We start from the raw sequence: 26740 nt of genomic DNA on the forward strand, positions 1-26740 counted from the left end.
GAATGTGGGAATGTTGTGCATGATGCCATGACTGGGAATTTAAAGCAGGGAAAGTAACATGGAACAAAGGTAGTTGAGGTGGGATAACGACTGGGATTGAAGTGATTTATATTTGTATCATTCTACAGCTACAATACTTACCTACCTAGCCTAAATCAACATTCCCTCTTTAAATTAGTGAGCCCATATTATTTGAATTGCTGCTATACTTGGTGTCAAATTAAATATTCAAGAGAAAAATGAAGATGGAAAGAACGGAAGATCCCAACTGCTGCTTTCTATCAACAAGTCAAATGATAATGCATCATGGGAAAATGGGGAGAAGACCAACCAAAGGGCTTGGTGCTTAGGAGTCAGGGAGGCTTGACATATTACTTACCATTAATGCCAGGCACCACTGTCATGCAAGAGCAAAGAAAAGGAAACAAACACATTTCACATTGCTACCACTGAAGGTTCATGCCAACTCAGACATTAAATAACTGAAAGGGGAGAAATTCTAAGTAAAAGTTTTGGGATCCAGGAAGGGACAGGATGTGAGTATGTGAGGGCCTATTGGAACATTGCGTACTAACATAGCTAACACTAATGGGGAGGAAAGTTAAACAGTTAACTGTGTAAACTATTTAATTCAAATTAGGCTGTGTTTTTTTTTTTTTTTACTGTTTCTTGTGGTACAATAAAACACTTATGGCAACTGTAGTGCTAATCTTTATTGCCGTGGACCTGCTGCCATAGGCAGGCACAGACACTCACGGAGGGTGTGAGCAAAGGACGCTGGGTATTGAGCGAGGAGGGCTGACTGACCGTGTTCGGCTGCAGCTTTGAGCGTGGCCTTTGAGTGAGTGGATCCGAAGGGGTTCCTGACGAAGCGTCGGCGCCGCCTCAAGTCGTCCTCCCAGTAGTCGAGGCGCCAGAACTCCCGAGGACGGCTGCAGGGGAACAGAGGTAGCACATGTGTTAGCAATTACAGAACAGCGTGGTGGTTGCCTATAGCCTCAGTCACAGTGCAGAGTAGCGAGGCAAGCAGCAGCATAAAGACGGCCTTGTTTTGCTATGCTGGGTGTCTTATTTTTTCCCCCATCACACAACAAAAAGAACACAGTAGATAGACTACCTAAAACCCTGACCTTGAAAATAACAATATTTTCTCTCTCTGGTGAAATGAGCACTAAATACATTATGGTGGAATGAGCAGCTGACAGAGTGATCAGTTTCCCCACACTCCGATGTGCTCCCATTCCAGGCTGATTTGGGACCCAGCAGGGCACCTCGGCTCTAGCCTCTCTACCCGGGTAGCAGGCGAGTGCCCGGGCTGGTCCCAAAACACCATTACAAAAACAGGGAAGCGGGAGAGGGGGATGGCATTACCAATATTAATCAATGTCCACAGGCCTCTGTCATCTTTCTTCCCAATTTGCACCTCCTCCTTTACCCAGGACTGGTCAGTAGTAAATCATTCAGACTAAAGTTCTGTCCCAAATAGCACCCTATTCCCTATGGGCCCTGGTCAAAAGTAGTGCACTAAATAGCGAAGAGGGTGCTGTTTTGGACACATTCCCAATCTCAGGGACTTGGCAAGTGTTAACTTTTAATGAAGAGTCACAACCACCACACAGTTGTTGTGTACAAATAGGCAATAAAATATTACAACTCAAAAAGGGATTTAATTTAAATTATATTTAAAAAATATTAATTACTTTTCTTTAGGCACATCACACACAGCATAAGGAGGAAAAACATTTCTTCCCAACATTAGTGAGGTGTTTTTTTCCCACCCACCCCTATTGAAAAAAGCTTGCCTAATCTAAATAACTAATTTACTGCTCGAGAAGAAATAGCTGGTAATTTGTCAAACTAAATTACGCCAAATGTGTTCCATATTGCGCGTATTATGAGGGAATGTTTTCGGCATTTAGAAATGAAAACACAAGGGAAGAACACAACATAATCTCTCTAGCTCAGTAGGGGGGGAACGGATGCCATACACTTCCCTTCTTCCCCTATGAGCTGGGTTCACATATTACATTTACTATTAAAGCACTGAGAAAAACAAGTGGTCTAAGACATGTGCATGCGTGTATTTGGGTTATTCTTAAGGTTGCATTAGGGTTGGTGTGGCTTCAGCCTCCAAACAGCTCTGTGTATTGATTTATAGAAGCATGGTGAGATAGAAATCTGGAAAAACGCACAGCGCTGCGTCAGAAGGGTGAAGAAGTATTCGTGCGCAACAATTTTGAGTCTCATGGGTCTGACTACTTATGTAAATAAGGTATCTGTTTTTTTGTAGTAATAAATTTGCAAAAATGTCTAAAAACCTGTTTTTGCTTTGTCATTATGGGTATTGTGTGTAGATTGACGAGGGGAAAAAAAACAATTAAATCAATTTTAGAATAAGGCTGAAACGCGTGGAAAAAGTCAAGGGTCTGAATAGTTTCTGAATGCACTGTAAGTCAGTACGTCCACGGTGCTACGGGAGAAGTGTTCTCGTATAACAGGGCCTATTCCACCTGGCTATATCAATCAGGACGATAGCACCAGAAGCAGCCTCTAGACAGACAGCTCTTTTATGTCCTGATATTTCACTGGCTGTCTGCATATACAGTACGTTAATCCAACAACGTACAATATCAAAATGAAGGGGGTCGCAGAGTCTAAATAGCAAGCAAACGTAATCCACATGAGAACGGTGAGGCGAAGTGGCAACGCTGTAGGGAAAAGAGGAAACAATAGCACAACACTGGAACATATAGTCAAACACATTTATAGCTTGAACACCAAATGAGTGTTGACATCAGACCTTGGCGAGGTGGAGTGAGATGTGTGTCAGTGTCAGCGGAGGTACGAGGGAGAACCAGAACCCTCTGTGTGTGTGTGTGTGTGTGTGTGTGTGTGTGTGTGTGTGTGTGTGTGCACATGGTTATGCATTAGGGCTGCGAATTTCCAGGGACCTCACCATACGACATTATCATGATACTTAGGTGCCAATCCGATATGTATTACAATTCTATATCGCAATTTTATTGCGATTTGATGTTCCAAACATATTGCTCACCATATGTCTGCTGCAGAGAGACAAAGAGAGCCATGAGAACACGAGTCTTGATCAGTCAGGAAAATAAAAGTGCTGAAAACATATTGGCTTCCTATTTTAAAAAGAAGATGGAGAACAAGCTATGAGGGAAAATCCCGGAGTTTTGGAGCAGGTACAGCCAACTAGCGCACAAATAATATTGCAATATTGTCAAAGCAATACCATACATCGTCAAAAAATGATATCCGATATGTAACTATTGATTCCCCCCATCACTATTACGCATGTGAATGTACTTGTGTGTCTGTACGTCCATGTGTGTGTGAGCGTGTGTCTGCATGCATGCATGTATACGCGTGTGTGTGTGTGTATTGGAGCTAGTTTGTTTGATCTGGTCTTGACTGCGGCTGTAGCTGCTCCAGTCAGGAGCCCGGGGCTCCCCACAAAGCTTCAGGCCAACACCAATGATTACACGGGGCCTCTAAAAGGGGAGGGGCTTTACACAAGAAAATAAATACAATTTCGAGCCAGGTGCTTTAAGACGCTCTATGAAAGCCATTAATTACTTGATGTATCTGAATGAATGAAAAATAAATCCTTCTCTTTCTTTCCTTCTCTCTCACACTCTCTCTGTATCTTCATATCTCTCTGTCGTTCCCTTTCCCCCTCTCTCTCTCTTTTTATATCTCTCTCAGCCTCTGGTCTTTTCTGGAGAGAAATAGAGAAAGAGACTGTCTTCAGCTCCCGTGTTTGTGTAAAGCCGAGGCAGTTTATAAGAGACGCATGGGGGAATAGTAGACAGCACAACTATTAAATATTTTACAGGCAAACATTCTAAAGCACATAAGCAAAGAGAAGATGTCAAGGATCTCTCATTAAAAATGTATTTCGCTACTAAGGAGCTTGAAGCCGTGATGAGGAAACGGTGGAAGAGAAGAAGGGAAGGAGGAGGGATGGAGTAGTAGGTGGAGAGGATGAGTCTCTCTGGTGTTCAGAGGAAATGAAACAGAAACACAGGGCAGAAACTAAAAAGGTCCCACAATATAATAACGCTCCTGTTTGTTGAGGGCTTAGTGTGAACGTGGGTGTGAGGATACACAAGAGCGGAAAAGAGGGAATACATTTACATTTTTGTCATTTAGGAGATGCTCTTATCCAGAGTGACTTACAGGAGCAAATAGGGTTAAGTGCCTTGCTCAAGGGCACATCAAAGATTTTTCCTCCGAGATGGCCCGGAGATTCGAACCAGCCCGCTTTCGGTTATAGGCCCAACGCTCTTACCCGCTAGGCTACCTACTTCATGAATACATTTGAGACCACAAGTGTGTGTGTTATACCTGTGTGTGTGTTATGTCTGTGTGTGTGTGTGTGTGTGTGTGTGTTATGCCTGTGTGTGTGTGTGTGGTATGCCTGTGTGTGTGTATTATGCCTGCGTGTGTGTGTGTGTGTGTGTGTGTTATGTCTGTGTGTGTTATGTCTGTGTGTGGTATGCCTGTGTGTGTGTGTGGTATGCCTGTGTGTGTGTATTATGCCTGTGTGTGTTATACCTGTGTGTGTGTGCTTGTGTTATGCCTGTGCGTGTATGTGTGTGTGCTAGCAGACATTGGAGTGTGAGTCTCCATCCAGCAGACAGAATGTGCAGGACCTGATTTCCCTCCTGTCACAAAGGGCCCAGGCCTTGTTGCTGTGTGATAGTCTCCCTACCCTAATTACCACTTCATCATCCTGCCTCACACAGCATTCATCTAGGAAAATGATTATCAAGCCAGTCTCACACACACACACACACACACACACACACACACACACACACACACTTCATCCTCTTACAAGGAGGTTTCCTCCACATCCATCAGTGGGAGGACGTATTCGGTAGTGGGGAGTAATTAGTCGCAGTGTTATGGAACGATCTCCACCGTTTGCCGTGTCGTGAGCGGCACCACAACCAGGTTCCTAATGAAGGGTCTTGGATGGGCGTCCGCCCGCCGTCCACCCCAGTACCTTGCCATCTCCGTCGCCAATCAATCCCCCACGGAGAACGCCGCTGTATCACGGCGGGAAAAACAATGTGACACGCGCCGTGCATGTGTACGCTGAGAGAGTTTCTACAAAGATGATAAATAATTCAGGGCTCGTCCATCGTGTGACGGGCTGCGCTGGCAGAATAACGGCCGCACCCATTCTTCAAGATGACAACAATTAAAATGACAAAAGGCCAGCGCCGTGGCCTTTTACACAAACCACTTGTGTAATTAGTAATTACTTTACTCATAAAGGCCTCGCTCATTAGAGCCAACTGGGGAGCGTCTGTTGTCTTAGACGGAGTGTGTGTGTGTGTGTGTGTGTGCCTACGCAAGTGTGTGTGCACATGCAAGTGTGTGTGTGTGTACAGTGCCTTCAAGATTAATACTCTCCTGAAATTTCACATTTTGTTGCGTTACATCCTGAATTCAAAATGGATGAAGAAATTCATATTTTAACCCGTCTACACAGAATACCCCATACTGACTAAATGAAAACATTATTTTTGACATTGAAATACAGAAATATCTCATTTAAATAACTATTCACACCTCAGTCATTGCATGTTAGAATAACCTTTGGCAGTGATTACAGTCGTGAGTCTTTCTGGGTAAGTCTCTAAGAGCTTTGCACCCCTGGACTGTGCAATATTTGCTCGTTATTATTTTGAAAACTCTTCAAGCTCTGTCAAGTTTGTTGTTGATCATTGCTAGACAACTATTTTCAAATCTTTCCATAGATTTTCAAGCCGATTTAAGTAAAAACTGTAACTAGGCCACTCCGGAACATTCCATGTCGTCTTGGTAAGCAACTCCAGTGTATATTTGGCCTTGTGTTTTAGGTTATTGTCCTGCTGAAAGGTGAATTGTCTCCCAGTGTGTGTCGGAAAGCAGACTGAACCAGGTTTTCTTCTAGGAGTTGCCTGTGCTTAGCTCTATTTTGTTTCTTTTTATGCTGAAAAACTTCTTCGTCCTTGTCGATGACAAGCATACCCATAACATGATGCAACCACCCCCATGCTTGAAAATATGAGGAGTGGTACTCAGTGATGTGTTGGATTTGCCCCAAACATAAGGCTTTGTATTCAGGACATAAAGTACATTTCTTTGCCACATTTTTTGCAGTATTACTTTAGTGCCTTGTTGCAAACAGGATGCATGTTTTAGAATATTTGTATTCTGTACAGGCTTCCTTTTCACTATGTCATTTAGCTTAGTATTGTGGAGTAACTACAATGTTTTATCCTATCACAGCCAACTTGGTAACTGTTTTAAAGTCACATTTTGGCCTCACGGTGAAAACTCAAAGTGTTTTCTTTCCTCTCCTGCAACTGAGTTAGGAAGGACACCTGTATCTGTGTAGTGACTGGGTGTATTGATACAACATCCAAAGGGTCATTAATAACTTCACCATGCTACAGGGGGATATTCAATGTCTGCTTTGTTATTTTTATTTCTACCCATCTACCAATAGGTGTCCTTCTTTGCGAGGCATTGGAAAACCTCCCTGGTCTTTGAGGTTGAATCTGTGTTTGAAATTCACTGCTCGACTGAGGGACCTTACAGATATTGTATGGGTGGCGTACAGAGATAATGTAGTCATTTTAAAATTATGTTAAACACTATTTAACAGTCCATGTGACATGTTAAAACACATTTTTACTCCTGAACTTATTTAGGCTTGCCATAACAATGGGGTTGAATAATTATTGAGTCGAGACATTTCAACTTTATTTTAATTTTTTTTAGTAAAAAAAAAAAAAAAAAACGAGGGAAATTTGTCAAATATATATATATTCAGGCTGTAACACAACGAAATGTGGAAAAAGTCAAGGGATGTGTACTGTGTATGTATGTATGTATGTATGTATGTATGTGTGTATGTGTGTGTGTATAAATATATATATATATATGCACATGTGTATGTGTGTACACGTATTTACGTGTGTAACTATGTTTGTGTGTGTTAAGGAGCACTTAGCAGAGTGCTGGATCCCTCTAAATGCTGTTTAATGTAGACCACATTGACGACCGATGAGAAAGCGGGCCAATAAGACATTTATGTGAGGTAATAAAATATAATTGTTTTTTTCTGTGTGGCAGTAAATGTAAGTTTACCAACATTAGAAGACGATCTCAGCCTCTCTCCTTTGGTGTGTGTGTCTGTGTTGCTTTCACTAATGAATAAATGGGTGCAAGCTAAAAAAACATCACTATGTGCAATAAATCAAAACACCATAGCATTAACAGACTGTGGAAAGAGGTTTTACACAACCTTTAAAACTTTAACGCCAACTAAATTGTCTGTTTGCATCAAAACAGAGCACGGTCCAATTGGACTTGGCATGGGGAGTGTGACATAATAAACAAATAGTTTAATTGTAGCCAAGTGTTCAGTGATCGGCAGCTCAGTGAGGGCTGGCTTGAAGTCCAGGATTAATGAATCGCTTAGTTAGACAGACAGACGGACTGGAGCTTTGGAAGGAGTGGAAGACGGACAGACGAGTACGTTCTCTAACAGTAGCCTGTCCACTAGCCAGGACTTCCTGTGTATCGCCACAGAGGACAACACAGGGTAAACAGGGAGTAAACTACACAGAGTCATCTAGCTAAGAGACTGGGTATCTAAGTATGGCCTAGTACTGAACACAAGTGCATTGCTATGTCTGCCGGGTAGGCCGAAGAAAAGAGGCCTGGAACCATGGGAAATATGCCGTTCCTGATGTCCAATTTCTTATTCAGTATGCCCTACCCTTGGACTGTTCCTACATGCATTTACTGTAGGCCTGTGTCTTATTTAAAAACATAAAATAACATTAGTCTTTCAAATATGTATTTTATGGAGGCCCACCATAGAAGAAATACAATCGTTTATAATATCCACTTATGGTTTTAAATGTTTGTTACCATAGAAACCCAAGGTTCAATGCAGCCGTTTCTATCTCAATACCAAATAATTTCTGGGTAACAATGAAGTACCTTACTGTGATTGTTTTACATTAAAATGGTCAAAAATAAATAGCTTAGCAAAGAGTCATTTATCAAGAAGTTTGCTAGGACTCTCTGGGAGTGGTCTGAGTGGGAAACTGAAAACCCGCTGTTATTGGCAGATTTTCCTGTGATTAGCACAGGAAAATCACGTTTTTGACTACAATGGGCCTTTAATAAATGATACATTCATGAACTTGTGTTATACTGAATAAGCATGCAGTTATTGACTTATGTTTATAAATGAGACAAAGAAATGACAGTTAATGACTAAAATGCCACTACTCACATATAATGAATACTATTTAAGCACTTAAATCAATCAATACGCCATGGCATGCAATTACATTGATTTAAGTTTGACATTCATGTGCACTAACAGTTTGTGATTTGTTGATTTATTCTTATTTGATCAAATAATGTACACTCAAAAACAGAGAAAATACATCGACTTTGAAACGCTATCTATGGAAGTACAGAGGACAAAGACATTAACCTCAATTAATTAATTTATGACAAATAAATAAATGGGAATTTAAGGCGTTGTGTATGAGAGCCAATATCGCTTATCTCCCCCTCTCAAACCTCAAACACGGGCAGTTAAAACATGGTAATAGATTCTCTCTGGAAGCCACTGAAACTTTGATAGCACTCTTATTTCAATGCCCAAATTGTTCTTTTTCTGACAAGGACAAACGATAGTCATCCATCAAGATCCAATCAGACCCCGCCAAACAGGAGCAGGACGCTTCGCCCAACCTCTTAAATGCTATTTGTGTTGCCTTTGCAATTTCTTTATTTTGGGGGGACGATATTAAAAACAGTGAAACATCAAGGATTTCCAGGCTAGATCATTTGCACCATCTGAAATGAACTCTGGTGAATAATGTGTGTGAGTGAGTGAGTGACTGAGTGAGTGACTGAGTGTGTATTAATATTACTGTGTGGGAAGGGGGGGGTCCCTTTTGGCTAGAGATTATGCAAATGATCCTATATGACCTTTATCATTAGAAACAGGACGTAGAGCAGCAACATGTATTTCATACATCACACACAGAGCACTTTGCTGAAGGACAAACAGTCATTTATAACTTCAGACGGGACTCATTCGGTTACAGGAGGAGGTGGGATTTCTCCCTTTGCTTTTTTCCCCTCATTAATGCAAAGGGGCCCCATTGGCAGCCCCTCAAATTGCTCAAACGTTGCCTCTATCGCCGAGATCATTTCTTTTGATTTGCATAAACCATGAGTTGATACGAATCTGAGAGGGGATAGGTTGAGGATTTGTCATACATATGACTGTGGCGCCAGAGAACCTCTTCCTCTTTGTCAAATGGTGTCAGCGGTGGGAGCTAGTCACAGCGCCAGCTCCAAATTAAAACGAGTGGGGTCAAACGCCTTGCTATGGAAATGGCCATGATTAAAGCTCGCCTTAAGCCGTAAGTGAGGTTCTACAGTACCCGTGCATTAATGCATGTCCTTCCTAGTTAAATGAGGTGTACTACACAGACCATTTCAATAGCAGTGTATGTTAATTCAGCCTTCCTAATGTTGCTGTAATGTTGTTTATGTGTTTGACAAAGGTAGCTTCAGGGTCACAGAGGAGGCTATCGCATCCATCTATACTCCTAAATGACTGTCATCATGATGGGATTTCACTCGTTCTTTTTTGTTTATGACAGGATCAGACCATTTCATTTGCTTATTTTGAATCCTAATTTGAATTTCCTGCTACAGTTGATCAATCCCTGATTGGATACGGGAATGGATTTTTTTTTTTTTTTTTAAACAGTGATGAATATGCCCAACAGTTTTAATCAAAAACTAGAATCTATATCAAAACAAAAATGTTACGCCAAAACATAACAAGGATAAGTGTTTTTACAAACGCTACATATAAGTACTAAGCCATTTGACCACATTAACACACCTGAGTAATTAACAGCGAGGACCTTCAAGCTGCAGGTCTTTCAGATCACATGACTAAGTTCACGGCACCTGACAACAATAAGCACGTTGATATCCTTCACACATCTACCACTCCTCCATGTTATTACTACTCTAATTCCTTATGAGCACAGAACAAAAACTAAAGAGAAGAGAGAGAGAGAGAGCGAGAGCGTAATATAATATAATATTGCCTCTCCATAACATCACTGGGCTCGCTAAGATCAAAGCACTCCCATGGTGTGGCCATGCATGAGGCTGCAGACACAGCGCAACAACACACACACACACACACACACACACACACACACACACACACACACACACACACACACACACACACACACACACACACACACACACACACACACTCAAAATGAAAAATCGAAATAGGGTCCTAATTACCGATGGGCTCAGTATCGCGCACTCCCCAATTAGCAGCAATTAAGCTCAGTGTAAATTCTGCGACAAAGGGTCTGGAAATTACACCCTAATTATATTCTTCCTCCGGGGGAGGTGTGGAGATTTAGAGGAGAGGGCTGGGTGTAAAGAGAGGGGGGAAATATTAACCAAAATGATTGTTTGTTTGTTAGGAAACCACCCTGTGTTTTTTTAACCTGTTGAAATACGTTTCAAAGTGTAATGTGCTATTTTACAGAGAGAACATATTCTTATGCCACAGACTATATGTACAAATCTATCTAGGATTCACAATAAATCTTCATTACCCACAACAATGTGTCCAAAGTCAAACAAACCATATTAAAACACCAATGTTATCTTCAAAAACACAACACAAATTATATATGCGGTTATCACACTGGTATAGTCTGTGTTTTTCGATAAAGCATCATATTTTTTAGTTTTGACAACATGCACACATCTGTCACTGCTGGTAGGTAATGAAGACATCCATATCCACTGGAGCAGAATTGCATAATTCAGCCATTACCGGAGGTATCCTCATAATCAGATGACCTCTACCCTTCAGGGCTGAACTTGAACGTCCTGACAAATCTAAACTGGCACAGAATGGCTCTGAACACAACTACGACCACATAGAAGACTGAGCAAAGGCCCAAGGTCGTCTGGGATTGGGAAATGCTTGGGGGGAGTTCGGGGTCCTCGGGGTCTGTCAATCTTAAAGTTCCCATTTACAACATCAAGTCAAGACAGGATCATTTATAGCTTGACACAAATTTATCGGAAAGGACTGCTGGAGTGAAAGCACATTTTCTCACAAAAAAATTAACATTTCATAAAATTATTATTCTTCTTATCAGTGGCGATTTTAGCATGCAAATCTTGGCAAAAAAAAAAAAGTGGGATGCATGACAGCACTAAACAATACATTAAATGCACATTAATGAGCAAGCTAGGACGGACATAGTCAATATAACTATTTGTTCAGCGACAGAATTCAGAACATGGGCCGTTCTTATAGTGTTCTCCCTGTACACCAAGTCAGAACCGTAGGATAAATAAAGGGGGCATATAAGCAGACAATGAAAGCTTTTACAATATTTCAATGATTACATTTCTCTAAAACAGGCTATAGGCTACATGTGCTCCACCAAGTTAGAACAGTAGGTGAAATTAAGAGGTGAAAATAGACCAAATTATTAAGGTGAGGCACATGGGCTCCTAACAGCTTACTACACAACACTTAGTATTAATTTCTTAACTACAGTATACATATCTCACTGGCATATTACATCATTTATGCAGCAGCATACAATACATTTTTGGACTCACCTTGTTGTGCTGTGCTCACTTTTTTAATTATAATTTTTTTTTATCCCATTTTATCCCCAATTTTCGTGGTATCCAATCGCTAGTAATTACTATCTTGTCTCATCGCTACAACTTCCGTACGGGCTCGGGAGAGACGAAGGTCGAAAGCCATGCGTCCTCCGAAGCACAACCCAACCAAGCCGCACTGCTTCTTAACACAGCGCGCCTCCAACCCGGAAGCCAGCCGCACCAAAGTGTCGGAGGAAACACTGTGTACCTGGCCCCCTTGGTTAGCGCGCACTGCGCCCGGCCCGCCACAGGAGTCGCTGGAGCGCGATGAGACAAGGATATCCCTACCGGCCAAACCCTCCCTAACCCGGACGACGCTATGCCAATTGTGCGTCACCCCACGGACCTCCCGGTCGCGGCCGGCTGCTACAGAGCTTGTACCGCGAACCCAGAGACTCTGGTGGCGCAGCTAGCACTGCGATGCAGTGCCCTAGACCACTGTGCCACCCGGGAGGCCCTAACTGTGCTCACTTGAACAGGAAGGTGGCGGTCCTTTGTGGGAAAATTTTGTCATCAAACTTTGTCAAAGTCTCTGGATTTATGGTGCTTTCAAGACAACTGGGGACTCGGAGAAGAAGAAAAAAGGTTGAATCATGATGACGTCAGTCATCTTCAGGTCGTAGCTCTAGAAAGAGGCCCGAGTTCCCGAATTACAATTCAGAGTTTTTCCAGAGTTCCCAGTTGTCTTGAAAATATTCAGAGTTAACAGTTGTTTTAAGTGCGGCACAAATCATGCTTCATTGACAGCATGGCCAATGTTGAATGTTTATCATTTTAAACTAGGAAAATAGACCCTTAATCGTAGACTTGGGACCTCACAGCCACTCCACTGAATAGCAGGCTAATGTTTGCTTTGCAATGCTTGCAGTTAGCCACCGATTCCTTCCAAACCACTCATTGTTGAATTTGCGATTTCCAACTTGTTGTGTAATGTTAATGCCCAATGAGCACCGATACGTTTCATCTATAATTTATCTTCATATGACAAGGATTAAAAAGGATTTGCCATTAGATTGTCGACTTGATTCATGATGATGACTGCTAGCTAAGATTTTGAAAGTATGATGTTAACATGATCAGTCAAATCAAAGCTACTGTACATATGTGATTTGACGTAATTTTATCTGTGGCCAATGACCTTGAGCCTTCTTGGATGGGCCCTTCAATGTAACTATGGCAGCACCCAATAAGCTTGAATTTTCTTGCCCTACCCTTAGATTTAAACTTGGGTCGCCACTGATTATTATAATTTCCCAGTTAATCCATTTCCCAGGGTTTTGAGGCGGACATGGCTGGGTGACAGACACAAGACACAGTGATGTCCCCTACCCTCTCTGTATTCTAATCTAGCGCCGTCCCCTCCTCTCAATGCGTTAGTGTGATGCTGGGCTGTGCATCGTCCCCTCCTCCCAATGCGTTAGTGTGATGCTGGGCCGTGACAGGCTCATCTAGCACGGCTGTCTGGTGTATTCATGAGGCCCTCCTTCTCTCTCTCCATCACACAGCAATGCCCATTATACAGCACTTATGGTACAATGGCTGCGTGCATGCCGCCTAATCATGTCAAGTGCTGCACTTCTTGGGCTTGGAGGAGAGAGAGAGAGAGAGAGAGAGAGGAGAGCGTGAGAGGAGAGTGTGAGAGGAGAGTGTGAGAGGAGAGTGTGAGAGGAGAGTGTGAGAGGAGAGTGTGAGAGGAGAGTGTGCGCGAGTGTGAGAGAGAACCAGAGGGAAGGATGGTGGTGGTGGGGGGTGGTGGGGTGGGGGCTGAGGATTAATGGTGCTGGGTGATCACCCTGTGCTTGCCAAGGTAGTGGATAGATACTTTGTCAGTGGACTGGGTTAATATGGTAGAAAACAACCACATGAATACTGCTGCTACTCACACATTTTTAAAGAGTGCCACTGCTGGCTTTAATGACTCCCTGATCAAAAATAAAGGTTAAACAAATAATAATAATGAAAGTAGGAGAAAAACGATGTAATAGTTATTTCAAACATTTTAGACTCCCTCGCCATAACCAGCTCTCCTATCGGTGGCGCTGGTCTGGAGCGAGAGAAGGAGAGAAACACGAAGATCAAGTAAATCCAGAGAAAGAATAAAAGCTGAAGGTCCCCGAGTAAAGGATGGATCTCCCTCCCTCCATTCTCCCTCCATTCTCTGTAACATCACGCCAGTATTTCATGTGCCCTTTTCTGCTTTCGTTGCAGAACAAAGCCGCTGGATCCCAAAGATAAAAAGCGGTTTTTTTGGTAAATGGTGAAAGTGTCGAAATAAATGACCAGCTGTGGCCTGAGTGTAATTACAGTGGCTGGGAGAGCAGCGATCTATCACGAGACCCAGGAGAGGGGGTGACACACACAGCGCCATGGGGTTAGTCAAAGGAGATAACTAACTAACTACTGGACCCTGAACAATCGATACTCCTCAGATATTGCATCCTGGGAGAAGGGAGAGGGGGAAAAAAAACGTAAAAACTTCCCCAATGGCTTTTTATTGAGATATTGATCAGGGCCCTCTAATCAGGACCTTGCTGGGCCAAGGCCATATACTTTCTTAAGGGTATATGGAACGGATAAATCTGGAGAGTTGCCACACTACATAGAGGAGGCTGAGCTCTGAGGCGGTAGACGGTGGGATGTAATAGGTCTTTCTGGAGAGGAAGGAAGAGAGGTGGTTCACTGTATAACAGGGATTCATTACAGAGCTGAGGAGGAAGAGGAAGAGGATGAGGAATAAGAGGGAGAGGAGGAGGAGTAAGAGGATGAGGAATAAGAGAAGGGAGAGGAGGAGGAATACGAGGAAAATGAGGAGCAGGGAGAGGAGGAGTACGTGGAGGGAGATGAGGAGGAGTAAGAGTAGGGAGATGAGGAGGAGTAAGTGGAGCGAGATGAGGAGGAGTAAGAGTAGGGAGATGAGGAGGAGTAAGAGTAGGGAGATGAGGAGGAGTAAGAGGAGGGGTGAGAGGAATAAGGAGGGAGAAGAGGAGGGGTAAGAGGAGGGAGAAGGAGGAGGATGGAGAGGGAGGATGAGGAGGGAGAGGTGGATGAGGAGGATGAGGAGGATGAGAGGGCGAGGAGGATGAGAGGGCGAGGAGGATGAGAGGGAGAGGAGGATGAGAGGGAGAGGAGGATGAGAGGGAGAGGAGGAAGACGAGGAAGAGGGAGACGAGGAAAAGGGAGACGAGGAAGAGGGAGACGAGGAAGAGGGAGACGAGGAAGAGGGAGACGAGGAAGAGGGAGGCGAGGAACAGGGAGACGAGGAACAGGGAGACGAGGAACAGGGAGACGAGGAACAGGGAGACGAGGAACAGGGAGACGAGGAACAGGGAGACGAGGAACCGGGAGAGGAGGATGAAGAGGGAGAGTAATATGGGCAGGGTGAGGAGGATGGACAGGGTGAGGAGGATGGACAGGGTGAGGAGGATGGACAGGGTGAGGAGGATGGACAGGGTGAGGAGGATGGACAGGGTGAGGAGGATGGACAGGGTGAGGAGGATGGACAGGGTGAGGAGGATAGAGAGGAGGATGAGAGGGAGAGGAGGGTGGAGAGGGAGAGTAATATGGGCAGGGTGAGGAAGATGGACAGGAGGATGGAGAGGGAGAGGAGGGTGGAGAGGGGGATGGGGATGAGAGGGAGAGGGGGATGGGGGTGAGAGGGAGAGGGAGATGGGGATGAGAGGGAGAGGGGAGTGGAGAGGGAGAGGGGGTTGGAGAGGGAGAGGGGGATGAGAGGGAGAGGGGGATGAGAGGGAGATGAGAGGGAAAGTGGGATGGAGAGGGAGAGGGGGATGAGAGGGAGATGAGAGGGAGAGTGGGATGGAGAGGGAGAGGGGGGTGGAGAGGGAGAGGAGGTAAGATCAGTGTGCTTCAGGAGACACGCCTGCAAAATAAACTGTTTTCTACACTAAACACTGAAGATTGAATTCACCCAAATCACTCCTAAATACCTGTCTCAGAAAGAAACTAATAGCCTCATTATCCTGGACTAAATCCCTTAAACCTATGATCCCTAAAGAGTGAGAGCATTAGTTTCATTCCTGGATCCTGCGATGAGGCTTGTTTAACCGTTAGCCGTCCATGGTAAGTAACATATGGGCAGCATCAACCGTTAATACGTTCCACCATGACACGTTGTTACATTTCTTACAAGCCCAGCCACTGTACTGTAAACACAGTTAGAAGCAAATGTTATCATTAGGGCATATTCTAATTCCTATCCATAACCCTTGACATCACGCCTGCACGGTAGGGCCGTGCAGAACAGATACGCATCATTTTATATAACGTATGGAATGTTGGCCTGCCAAACTTGAACATGCTCCTCTCTGGAGATTTGGAGAACGGGAGAACATCCCTCCTCCTACATGTCACCACATTCAAAAAATAAAAAAATGATGATGAACGAGGTCGAGGGTTTCAGGGTTTTTAAATCCGTTTAAGGCTCGACGCTCCAGATTTCTCCTCCCGATAGCGATCGTCTCATTTACTAAAGATGAGCACCATTGACGTCTCGGCTTTCTTCTAAACCCTCGTTGTTTACAGTAAAAACTGTTTACGGCTTAAAACCGACTGCAGATGAATGTCCGGGGCAGTAGCTTCACCAGCTCAACTCTAACTTCCTCGTTGGGCTAATTGATTTTGGAGTAGGCCTCGGACAGAGCTAAGCCTAAAGAAAACAACGATCAATTCATCTAGGAGAGAGAACGGAAGGCGGATGTTGTAGAGTAGCTCTTGTCCGACAGCTGTGCTAGCTCTGCACGGCATGCTGGGTCTGGGTCAGCACGCATGTTTGTATCACGGGCCCTCCAGTGTTTATAAAGCAAAGCAAAAAACTTTAACACCATTGAAGTCACCGCAGCTAAAGATGCTAACAAACGCTGGAAATGCAGTGGTAGGTCTCAGAGCATGTTGTTTCATTGTGACCGCGTAACTAAACTGTAAGCCATTACAAAAGCACTTAAGTGCTAAAAAGGTCATTGTCTTATTGGCCTACCGCCCTGATACAGTCACCATAACATTTACTAAATCAACTTTTCCACACAGATTCTAATCCTACCGTGATATTTTATTCAAACTAATTCAATAGAACATCCAGCTTTTTGCCAGCCTTGACAACAATGATGTACTGCTATGGATTATGAAACATATACAACAGATAGGTATCAGGATTAGGGTACATTTCAAATCCTGGTCTGGTGTTTATTCTAGTCCCTGAACTCTGCTATGGGAAACTGATCAGCAGATAGGACCGAGGGCCTCAGAGTTTTACAGAACACAAACAAGCACTTGAGAACATGCTCTGAACCTTCTCCAGGCAAACATTACAGATGTGTGTGTGTGTGTGTGTGTGTGTGTGTGTGTGTGTGTGTGTGTGTGTGTGTGTGTGTGTGTGTGTGTGTGTGTGTGTGTGTGTTTGTGTGTTTGTGTGCGCCTTCCCAGACATCCTGGGATAAACATTGATGCTCTAGGTCCTGATTGTAACAATCCTCATTGACAGGCAAGTGTCCCAACTTCCTCATTCAGTTATCCCTTAAACAATCTCAGCCCAGCTGCACAGTGCGTCCCATTAACATTCAACATGAAGCAACGATGCAGCTGGACAGACCTGGTAAATGTATCATAGTGTGTGTAGAGCAAGTCAATCAGCTATAGGTAGTATATGTTTCCATGGGAATTGTGACCTATTTTTCCTGTCAATGAAGGAGGCTCACTGTGTCTTGTGTTTGAGTGTGTGTGTCTCTCTCTCTGTGTGTGCGTGCGTGTGCGTGTGTGTGTAATCAAGGACTAATGATTGGCTGATATTAGTCTGTGGCAAATGCCAAGGTTATTATTTATTCATTTTATGACTGGTAGACAACGCAAGACAGAGGTAAGTATGTGTGTGTGTGTGTGTGTGTGTGTGTGTGTGTGTGTGTGTGTGTGTGTGTGTGTGTGTGTGTGTGTGTGTGTGTGTGTGTGTGCTGGGCTGGAGAAGAGCAGGGGTTAGTGGAGTGAAGACAGGTCTTTTGTTTCTGCAGGATGCGTGCTACAGACTCACTCTGGAGCATTGTGTTATGTTGTATGCTACGAACACTGAGACTCAGGGTGCATTCCAAATTGCACACTAAATTTCACTCTTTTCCCTAATAATACACTATCGGCCAGAGCTCTATAATAATATATAATAAATTGTAAAAACACTATTTAGTAAATTACACAAAATAATACAACTGGATCAATCTTTCTTAGATGGGTAACAAATCCCCTTCTCAGGTTCAACAGTAGCACAATGGCTATTGTGTGTTGTACACAAAGGAAACTGGTCGATTGTCCCCATATAGAATTAGTAGATGAGAGAACAGCATCAACCCCATCTCCCTGTCAGAATAAAGCCCAGAATTCTTCTATTTCACCCTGATGGTTCTGCTGGAGCAATGACATACTACAAGATAAAACAGTAACGCTAATATTGATAGTTTGTCCATTACAGGTCAGCTAACTGTCCTGGGAACAGTTACAAAGCTGTTAGTTTCCATCTCACAAGGCCGGATCGATGCAGAGGCATACTGTTTCAATTTTGCCAGAATTGATTTTCTCTGTAACACCCCAACCCCGGAGCATTCATCTTTCTGAAGGAAGGGAAGATTTGATTTACTGAAGAAAAAGTGTGTGTGCATCACAAAGATTTTTTTTGCAGTGCGGCGAGAGAGCGTGACACACAACAAAGATGGATGTCCCTACGGCTGGGAAGGCTCTAGCCCACGGCTGTTCCATTACAACACGGTGGAGTGGCGGAGGAGAAGGATGAGCTGCTTAAAGGGAGGGAGAACAAATTAAAAGAGAAAGGGGGAGAACATCCCCAAATACGTGACCTAATGTCCAATCATCACCATGTTACACATTTGGCAGAAAACACAACACTAACTACTACTCTAAATCTGAACTTGTACTCCCTCTCCCCTCAAACACTCTACTTTCCCTCCCGCACACTCTTTCCCTCCCGCACACTCTTTCCCTCCCGCACTCTACTTCCCCTCCCGCACTCTACTTCCCCTCCCGCACTCTACTTCCCCTCCCGCACTCTACTTCCCCTCCCGCACTCTACTTCCCCTCCCGCACTCTACTTTCCCTCCCGCACTCTACTTTCCCTCCCGCACTCTACTTTCCCTCCCGCACTCTACTTCCCCTCCCGCACTCTACTTTCCCTCCCGCACTCTACTTCCCTCCCGCACTCTACTTTCCCTCCCGCACTCTACTTTCCCTCCCGCACTCTACTTTCCCTCCCGCACTCTACTTTCCCTCCCGCACTCTACTTTCCCTCCCGCACTCTACTTTCCCTCCCGCACTCTACTTTCCCTCCCGCACTCTACTTTCCCTCCCGCACTCTACTTTCCCTCCCGCACTCTACTTTCCCTCCCGCACTCTACTTCCCTCCCGCATACTCTTCCCCTCCCGCACTCTACTTCCCTCCCGCACTCACTCTCCCCCTCCCGCACTCACTCTCCCCCCTCCCGCACTCACTCTCCCCCCTCCCGCACTCACTCTCCCCCTCCCGCACTCACTCTCCCCCTCCCGCACTCACTCTCCCCCTCCCGCACTCACTCTCCCCCTCCCGCACTCACTCTCCCCCTCCCGCACTCACTCTCCCCCTCCCGCACTCACTCTCCCCCTCCCGCACTCACTCTCCCCCTCCCGCACTCACTCTCCCCCTCCCGCACTCACTCTCCCCCTCCCGCACTCACTCTCCCCCTCCCGCACTCACTCTCCCCCTCCCGCACTCACTCTCCCCCTCCCGCACACACTCTCCCCCCTCCCGCACACACTCTCCCCCCTCCCACACTCTCTCCCCCCTCCCACACTCTCTCCCCCCTCCCACACTCTCTCCCCCCTCCCACACTCTCTCCCCCCTCCCACACTCTCTCCCCCCTCCCACACTCTCTCCCCCCTCCCACACTCTCTCCCCCCTCCCACACTCTCTCCCCCCTCCCACACTCTCTCCCCCCTCCCACACTCTCTTCCCCTCCCACACTCACTCCCCCTCCCACACTCACTCCCCCTCCCACACTCACTCCCCCTCCCACACTCACTCCCCCTCCCACACTCACTCCCCCTCCCACACTGTACTTTCCCTCCAACACGGCAGCTACAGTACCTTCTCCTCTCCTCATTTCTCCCTTCTTTTTTCTCCCCTGCCTTCTCTCCTCTCGCTTCTCTCTCCTCCTGTAACTTCTCCTCCTATCCCTGCTCTCCCTTCTCCCTCCTACCCAGCATCCAGAGTGAATTTCCATGGTACATTAGTCAGCTTATTAGGATGTAATGAAGGAGGGCGTTGAGGAAAGGGGAGTGTGTCCTCCGAGACACCGCTCTACCATTCTCCATCATCTACCCCTCATCTCTCTCTCCGTCCTCATCTCTCTCTCTCTCTGTCCGGCCACTTTGCCGGGTGTCATATACATGAAAGATGACTTGTCTCCTGACCCAAATAAACACCAACGCTGCCTAGATGCTCTGTCGGGCCGCTCACTCGCTCCAGGGAAAAAAGTGGGGGGGAAAAATGAGTGCTGCCAGTCGCTTCATCTGTGGCCACCTCAGAGCTGGTTATTCATGTTGTGTCTGTGGTCTTGGATCAGACTGCTGGCGTGTTGTACACCAGAGTCTCCAGAGGATGTGACGGTAATGTAAGGATGAACAGGTAGCGTTCCCCGTCTGTCTGTCCTGTCCCTCAGTGCACGTAATGACGTGCGTGTGTATGTGTGCCAATGACGGCCAAGGGCAGATCTCAGAACAGAAAATAAGAGTTACTTCCCTTTGTTGGAGGGAGACCTCCCTAGACCTTCCAGTACAATGGAGAGAGAGTGGATGAATAAAGGAGTGAGAGAGAGAAGGAAAGAGAAGAGGGAGAGATAGAAAAGGAAAGAGAGAGAGAGGAGAGAAAATGAGAAGAGAGAAAACCACCGAACGCCTCACGTCTCCAGGGGCCAGGGCTGGTGTAAGCTGGATATTAACACACAAATTGCATTCAGGCGGGTCACGGCGTGTCAGATGATGTTAGATGCCTGCCGTGAGGGAAACAACAATTCCCATCAGCCTGTTTCTGTGAGAAAAATAATATTTTCATTTTCGGCCTCTTTATTGAATAGAAACTTTGGGGAATACGTCTTTATAGCAGCTCGTGAATTTTCCACCTCTCGACAAAGGTCGTAATCATGGCGGCGTGTACCCTTTGTTGCTCCCAGATTTCATTTTCACCACCGCTGATAGAAAAGGAGTGTGAGGGTCTTCTCTCCCTCCCTCGCTTGTTTTCTGTAATGCTGCAATACCCACGTGTTTTAGTCTGTGTGCATGCATGCGTGCCTGTCCGTCTCTCTGTGTTGTGTCCTTGTGCGTGTGACTGTGTGTGAACAGTCTCTATCGTATCCATTGCCCCTTTCTCTGTTTTTTCTGTGGCGCTAGCATCCCCCCCTTACACCTCCCCCCACACCCACCACCCCCTGCATGGGGTCCCCGTCGCAGAGCTGCGCCACCTGACCTTCTCGGTAATTGACCAAAAATATTGATGCAATGGCACAGGTCTGATTGTGATTTATTAAAAGCTTGGGCCCGGCTCCCAGGCCCGGTGCCAGCGGCTCCCGGCTCCCAGCCTGGCCCATCGGCAGCCATTAGGAAAACCATCAATACTGTAGCAGCACAATAACACAATGAAAGAAAGGCACGGTAATGGGGAAGGGAGAGTCTCTCTGGGCTGCGGAGGTGCATAGCAAATAGCTTGGCCTTGTTGTGTGAATATACAGAAAGAGAGAGAGAGAGAGAGAGAGATTACCATTTTGGAACTTTTGCAAGTATAATGTTTACTGTAAAAAAATGTTTTTGTTTATTTCACTTTTGTTTATTATTTATTTCACTCGCATTGGCAATGTAAACATATGTTTCCCATGCCAATAAATCCCTTTGAATTTAATTTAATTGAAAGAGAGAGAAGGGGAGAGAGAAAGAGAGAGTAATATAATATTGCCTCTCCATAACATCACTGGGCTCGCTAAGATCAAAGCATAGAGGAGAGGATAGAGAAGGAGAGAAAGAAGAAGGAGAGAGAAAGAGAAGGAGAGAGAAGGAGAGAAAGAAGGAGAGGATAGAGAAGGAGAGAAAGAAGAAGGAGAAGATAGAGAAGGAGAGAAAGAAGGAGAAGATAGAGAAGGAGAGAAAGAAGAAGGAGAAGATAGAGAAGGAGAGAAAGAAGGAGAGAAAGAGAAGGAGAGAAAGAAGAGAAGGAGAGGATAGAGAAGGAGAGAAAGAAGGAGAGGATAGAGAAGGAGAGAAAGAAGAAGGAGAGGATAGAGAAGGAGAGAAAGAAGAAGGAGAGGATAGAGAAGGAGAGAAAGAAGAAGGAGAGGATAGAGAAGGAGAGAAAGAAGAAGGAGAGGATAGAGAAGGAGAGAAAGAAGAAGGAGAGGATAGAGAAGGAGAGAAAGAAGAAGGAGAGGATAGAGGAGAGAAAGAAGAAGGAGAGGATAGAGAAGGAGAGAAAGAAGGAGAGGATAGAGGAGAGAAAGAAGAAGGAGAGAGAAAGAAGAGAAGGAGAGAAAGAAGGAGAGAAAGAAGAGAAGGAGAGAGAAAGAAGAAGGAGTGAAAGAAGAAGGATAGAAAGAAGGAGAGAGAAAGAAGGAGAAAGAGAATGAGAGAAAGAAGGAGAGGATAGAGAAAGAGAGAAAGAAGGAGAGGATAGAGAAGGAGAGAAAGAAGGAGAGGATAGAGAAGGAGAGAGAGAAAGAAGAGAAAGAAGAGAAGGAGAGAAAGAAGAGAATGAGAGAGAAAGATAGGGAGAGAAAGAAAAATACTCATGGGAGGCAAAAATCTAAGAGACCAGAGAATAAAATCCCCCAAAAATGTGGGGAAAGGAAAGAGAGAGAGAGAGAGAGAGAGAGAGAGAGAGAGAGAGAGAGAGAGAGAGAGAGAGAGAGAGAGAGAGAGAGAGAGAGAGAGAGAGACCTCCTGAGCCCCTGGTGTAAGAGCAACCGCAAACTGAGCTCACACACAGACGAGTCTCAGGAGAGTCAATTCAGAATAACAAGAGGGAACCAACCGACCAACAGCAGGCTGACTCTCCAACCATTATATACTGTACCCAACCTGCCAGCACACAAACAGCACAGGCCATCATTAGGCAATACCCCCATTGACTTCTAACTGGCCTGTTTTGTTGAAACCAACATTGAGCTTCCTAAGCTTTTCTATAGTTTTAATGGCTGGAGGGTTTGTTTAAATCTCTTTCATCTCTGTCCAAAGTCAATGTATCATGCATCCCATAGCTCGGCGTTTGCACCGGTGCGGACCCAACTCAATCACTAACTCCCAGGAGGGCGGCTGGGAGATGATGAGAATGCAGTCATTACAGTGGTGTCTTAATGCATGTGTTGTACTCGAAGGAAAGCTACGGCTCATTTAAAAGTCAGGTGTATCCTATTGTTTTACCATTACCAATGCTCAATGTTCTTATTATGTGCATTTTTGGCAGGAAGTTTGGACACGGGGAAAAACACTGCAAAATCGGACCATTTCCCCCAATACATTGCTTCATTTGAATTGGTTGTGTTAGTATGGAGATTGGAACAGAGTACTTTAGACTGAACATGTGATGGTGCTGAGTGGAACCTGATGAAGGCGAAACTAGACTAAAGACCAAAAACGGATCCTTTGATTAGTTGAATGAGGTGTGTTAGTGCTGGGCGGGAACAAAAGCCTGCACCCCCAATAGAGCTCCAGGACCAGAGTTGGAGAAACCCTGCTCTAGACTGTAGAACTACGTAGACTTTTACCTGAAGGCAGAGCTTCCCCAGGCACCGTGTTTGTCCGTCAGGATGTTGACTATCTTCTGGATGAGCTGGGTGGCTGTCACGTGGTCGCGGTACTTGGCCGCTCGGATCAGGTGGTCGCACATCTTCTCCTCATCACGCTTCTCAGCCGAGTACTGGGCACAGTGGGACTGGGGGTCAAAGACAAAACGTGACAACAGGTTAACTTTTCTGTCAAAAACACAATAACGTAAGCATCATTACAAATGAATTGCATGTGCAGTGCTCAATAAAAAGCCTTTATAGTACATTTAAAGAGAAACCCAGGAAGTATGTATTCTGAAGAGCAAACTGGCGTATGCAACTTCATATTGTATGTATGGAACTAGCATGTATTCTGGTGTAAATGGTATAGGCTACTACACACCATGTAAAAGGACATAATATAAGGCTATAGCAGCTGTGTGTGTGCAGAAATGCTACCTTGAGTAAAACCAAATGAAAATCTGGGGTCATTTTCTGGCCCTTATGTCACGTTGATTAATAACGGCGGACATTATAGTTACTAACGCCTCCAGGGCGCCGAATCACAAAACAGAGGTTCATTTTTCTCTGTCTGAATGTGTTATCAGTAATGGCCTTTGAACTCAGCGTAGATGGTATATACAATAACACCTATACTGAGGAATAAAAACAGCCAGACTTGAAATGTTCCATTTCAGTGCTAAGATAAACTGAGCAAAATATAAAGCCGAGTTAAACTGTAAAATAAAGTAATATATAATCGACTGAAAACATTTGAGTACGCTGCATATTTCTAACAGCCGTTACCCATGTAGTGTAGAAATACAAGCAACAAAGAAATGAGGAATACATGCTACTATCATGTACAGTACCTCAGGCAAAAATCATGGCCATATTACAGTGATTTCAGTGCCTCCATTGGATACTGAAAGGTTACAGCATCAATACAAGCAACTCTTAATGCAATTCCCAATGCTCAAATTAAATGAATCTAAAAAGGCAGCCCATTGGTGGAGAACACACACATACATCCCCAGCTCTACAAATGCAACCTGCCTCACCAGTAACCTTAGCAACCAGTAAACACACTAAAGTGCTTGATAATGATTGGTCCTCCTCGCCAATTGGAATGGTGACTTTTCATACCTGACAGGAAATCTATAGGTCTGGATCACGTTCTGGAAGGCTATTCTGGAGGGGCTATTGGGCCCTAATTATCAATCTACGTCTCTTTGTGGGGCATTAGAGTGGTCCTTAACCTTAAAACATGATGGCCCAACATGTGCGTGCGTGCGTGCGTGTGTGCGTGCGTGCGTGCGTGCGGTGAAAGGAAGAAGAGTAGTTAAGGGAGGATCGGGAGAGGGAATGGTGCTGAATGTTTGAAACGTATGTTAGCCCCCTGGAACAGACGACAGCGCGTCTATACTTTACCACGGGACAGAACAAGAAACGTCAAGACAGGCTGGAAGGAACGTGTGACTTCTGTGTCACTAATCAGCAGTGCTGCAGTTCAAACACATCATCGTAAACACGCTGGTCATTCAAATCGGACCAAAACACCTAGTCCCCCATGGTGACGTGTGCTTTTCTAACGGGCCTGGGAGGGCCCGGCGGCGAGGGGAAGTAGTTTCACTGAGCGACTCCCCTCTGAAACAACAAGCAAACAGCTGAACACATAACAGGCCCATTAACACTAGGCCTCCATTTCGGGGTAAAACGAAGTGGAAAAGACATGTCAGAGTCTAGATTCTGGGGGTCGTTCCACCGCTCTGAAATCGTCATACATAGCAGATATTAGACTACTGGGGTCTCGTTGGTTCTTACATACTCAGCCTGCTAGCTCTAGATGACGACATAATAACCTACCTCCATCCTCTACTCTTCCAATAGGCTGACAGAACAAAGGGCACTGAGTGAGCCAGGGAACACTTTTCAACTTCACCCCTCCGCTAATTTCAAAGGAAGCGGGGGGGAATAGTAAAATAGCATGAACGGCCTAGTGCCATTAGCAACCAGAGGGGGCCCCCTTTACCTCGGTGGAGACGAAGGGTATATCCTGAGGCTGACAGTGAGATGAAAAAAGAGAAATGGATCATCAAGATCAATGTCTAGTCTACCTGGTAGCCAGATTCAGACATCAGGATCAATGTCTAGCCTACCTGGTAGCCAGATTCAAACATCAGGATCAATGTCTAGCCTACCTGGTAGCCAGATTCAAACATCAGGATCAATGTCTAGTCTACCTGGTAGCCAGATTCAAACATCAGGATCAATGTCTAGTCTACCTGGTAGCCAGATTCAAACATCAGGATCAATGTCTAGTCTATCTGGTAGCCAGATTCCAACATCAGGATCAATGTCTAGTCTACCTGGTAGCCAGATTCAAACATCAGGATCAATGTCTAGTCTACCTGGTAGCCAGATTCAAACATCAGGATCAATGTCTAGTCTACCTGGTAGCCAGATTCAAACATCAGGATCAATGTCTAGTCTACCTGGTAGCCAGATTCAAACATCAGGATCAATGTCTAGTCTACCTGGTAGCCAGATTCAAACATCAGGATCAATGTCTAGTCTACCTGGTAGCCAGATTCAAACATCAGGATCAATGTCTAGTCTACCTGGTAGCCAGATTCAAACATCAGGATCAATGTCTAGTCTACCTGGTAGCCAGATTCAAACGAGGAAGTCAGATGAGGAAGTCAGAAGTCAGAGGTAAAAGGCACAAGACAGGCTTTTGGAGAGCGAGCGAGCAGGTGAGGAAGCTGTGTGTGTATGTGTGTGTGTGTATGTGTGTGTGTGTGTGTGTGAGGACGGCGTGACGTGAGACCTTATGACTTGAGACAGTGTAATCATGGGCAGCACCTTCCATTACATGAGCTGGCTGACAGGGTCGGAGGGTGACGGGCACTGGCGCCTACTCTGGTGGAAAAAGGTGCCCGGAGAAGACAGACTGATAATGGGTTGGCATTAATCGAGTAAATTACATGGAGATATGTCTCGGACAATTGGCGCAAAGCTCAAGTCAATGACCAGAGAAACATCTGTGTGATTTAGAAAGGAAAGGAAACAGGCCTAACCACTGGCTAAATTACACTAGGATAATGATATGAGAAGACAACATGAATAGTATCACACACACACACACACACACG

At 45.0% G+C, this 26740-nt stretch overlaps 1 protein-coding gene across 6 annotated transcripts in view; it reads right to left on the minus strand.

Annotated features, from left to right (window-relative positions):
* LOC129841100 (lipopolysaccharide-responsive and beige-like anchor protein) overlaps window positions 1–26740 on the minus strand; it is a 340220-nt gene that overhangs the window by 167507 nt on the left and 145973 nt on the right. For 4 of the 6 annotated variants that reach the window (XM_055909205.1, XM_055909200.1, XM_055909202.1 and 1 more), the window contains 3 exons: window positions 23586–23752; window positions 808–932; window positions 380–397 (listed from right to left, as the gene is read on the minus strand). In XM_055909205.1, coding sequence (XP_055765180.1) covers window positions 380–397; window positions 808–932; window positions 23586–23752 — 310 coding nt within the window. The remainder of the gene's footprint in view (window positions 1–379; window positions 398–807; window positions 933–23585; window positions 23753–26740) is intronic. The other 2 variants (XM_055909204.1, XM_055909203.1) reach the window with 1 other exon arrangement.

This window comes from Salvelinus fontinalis, chromosome 42 (genome assembly GCF_029448725.1).
Source record: "Salvelinus fontinalis isolate EN_2023a chromosome 42, ASM2944872v1, whole genome shotgun sequence".
NCBI lineage: Eukaryota > Metazoa > Chordata > Actinopteri > Salmoniformes > Salmonidae > Salvelinus > Salvelinus fontinalis.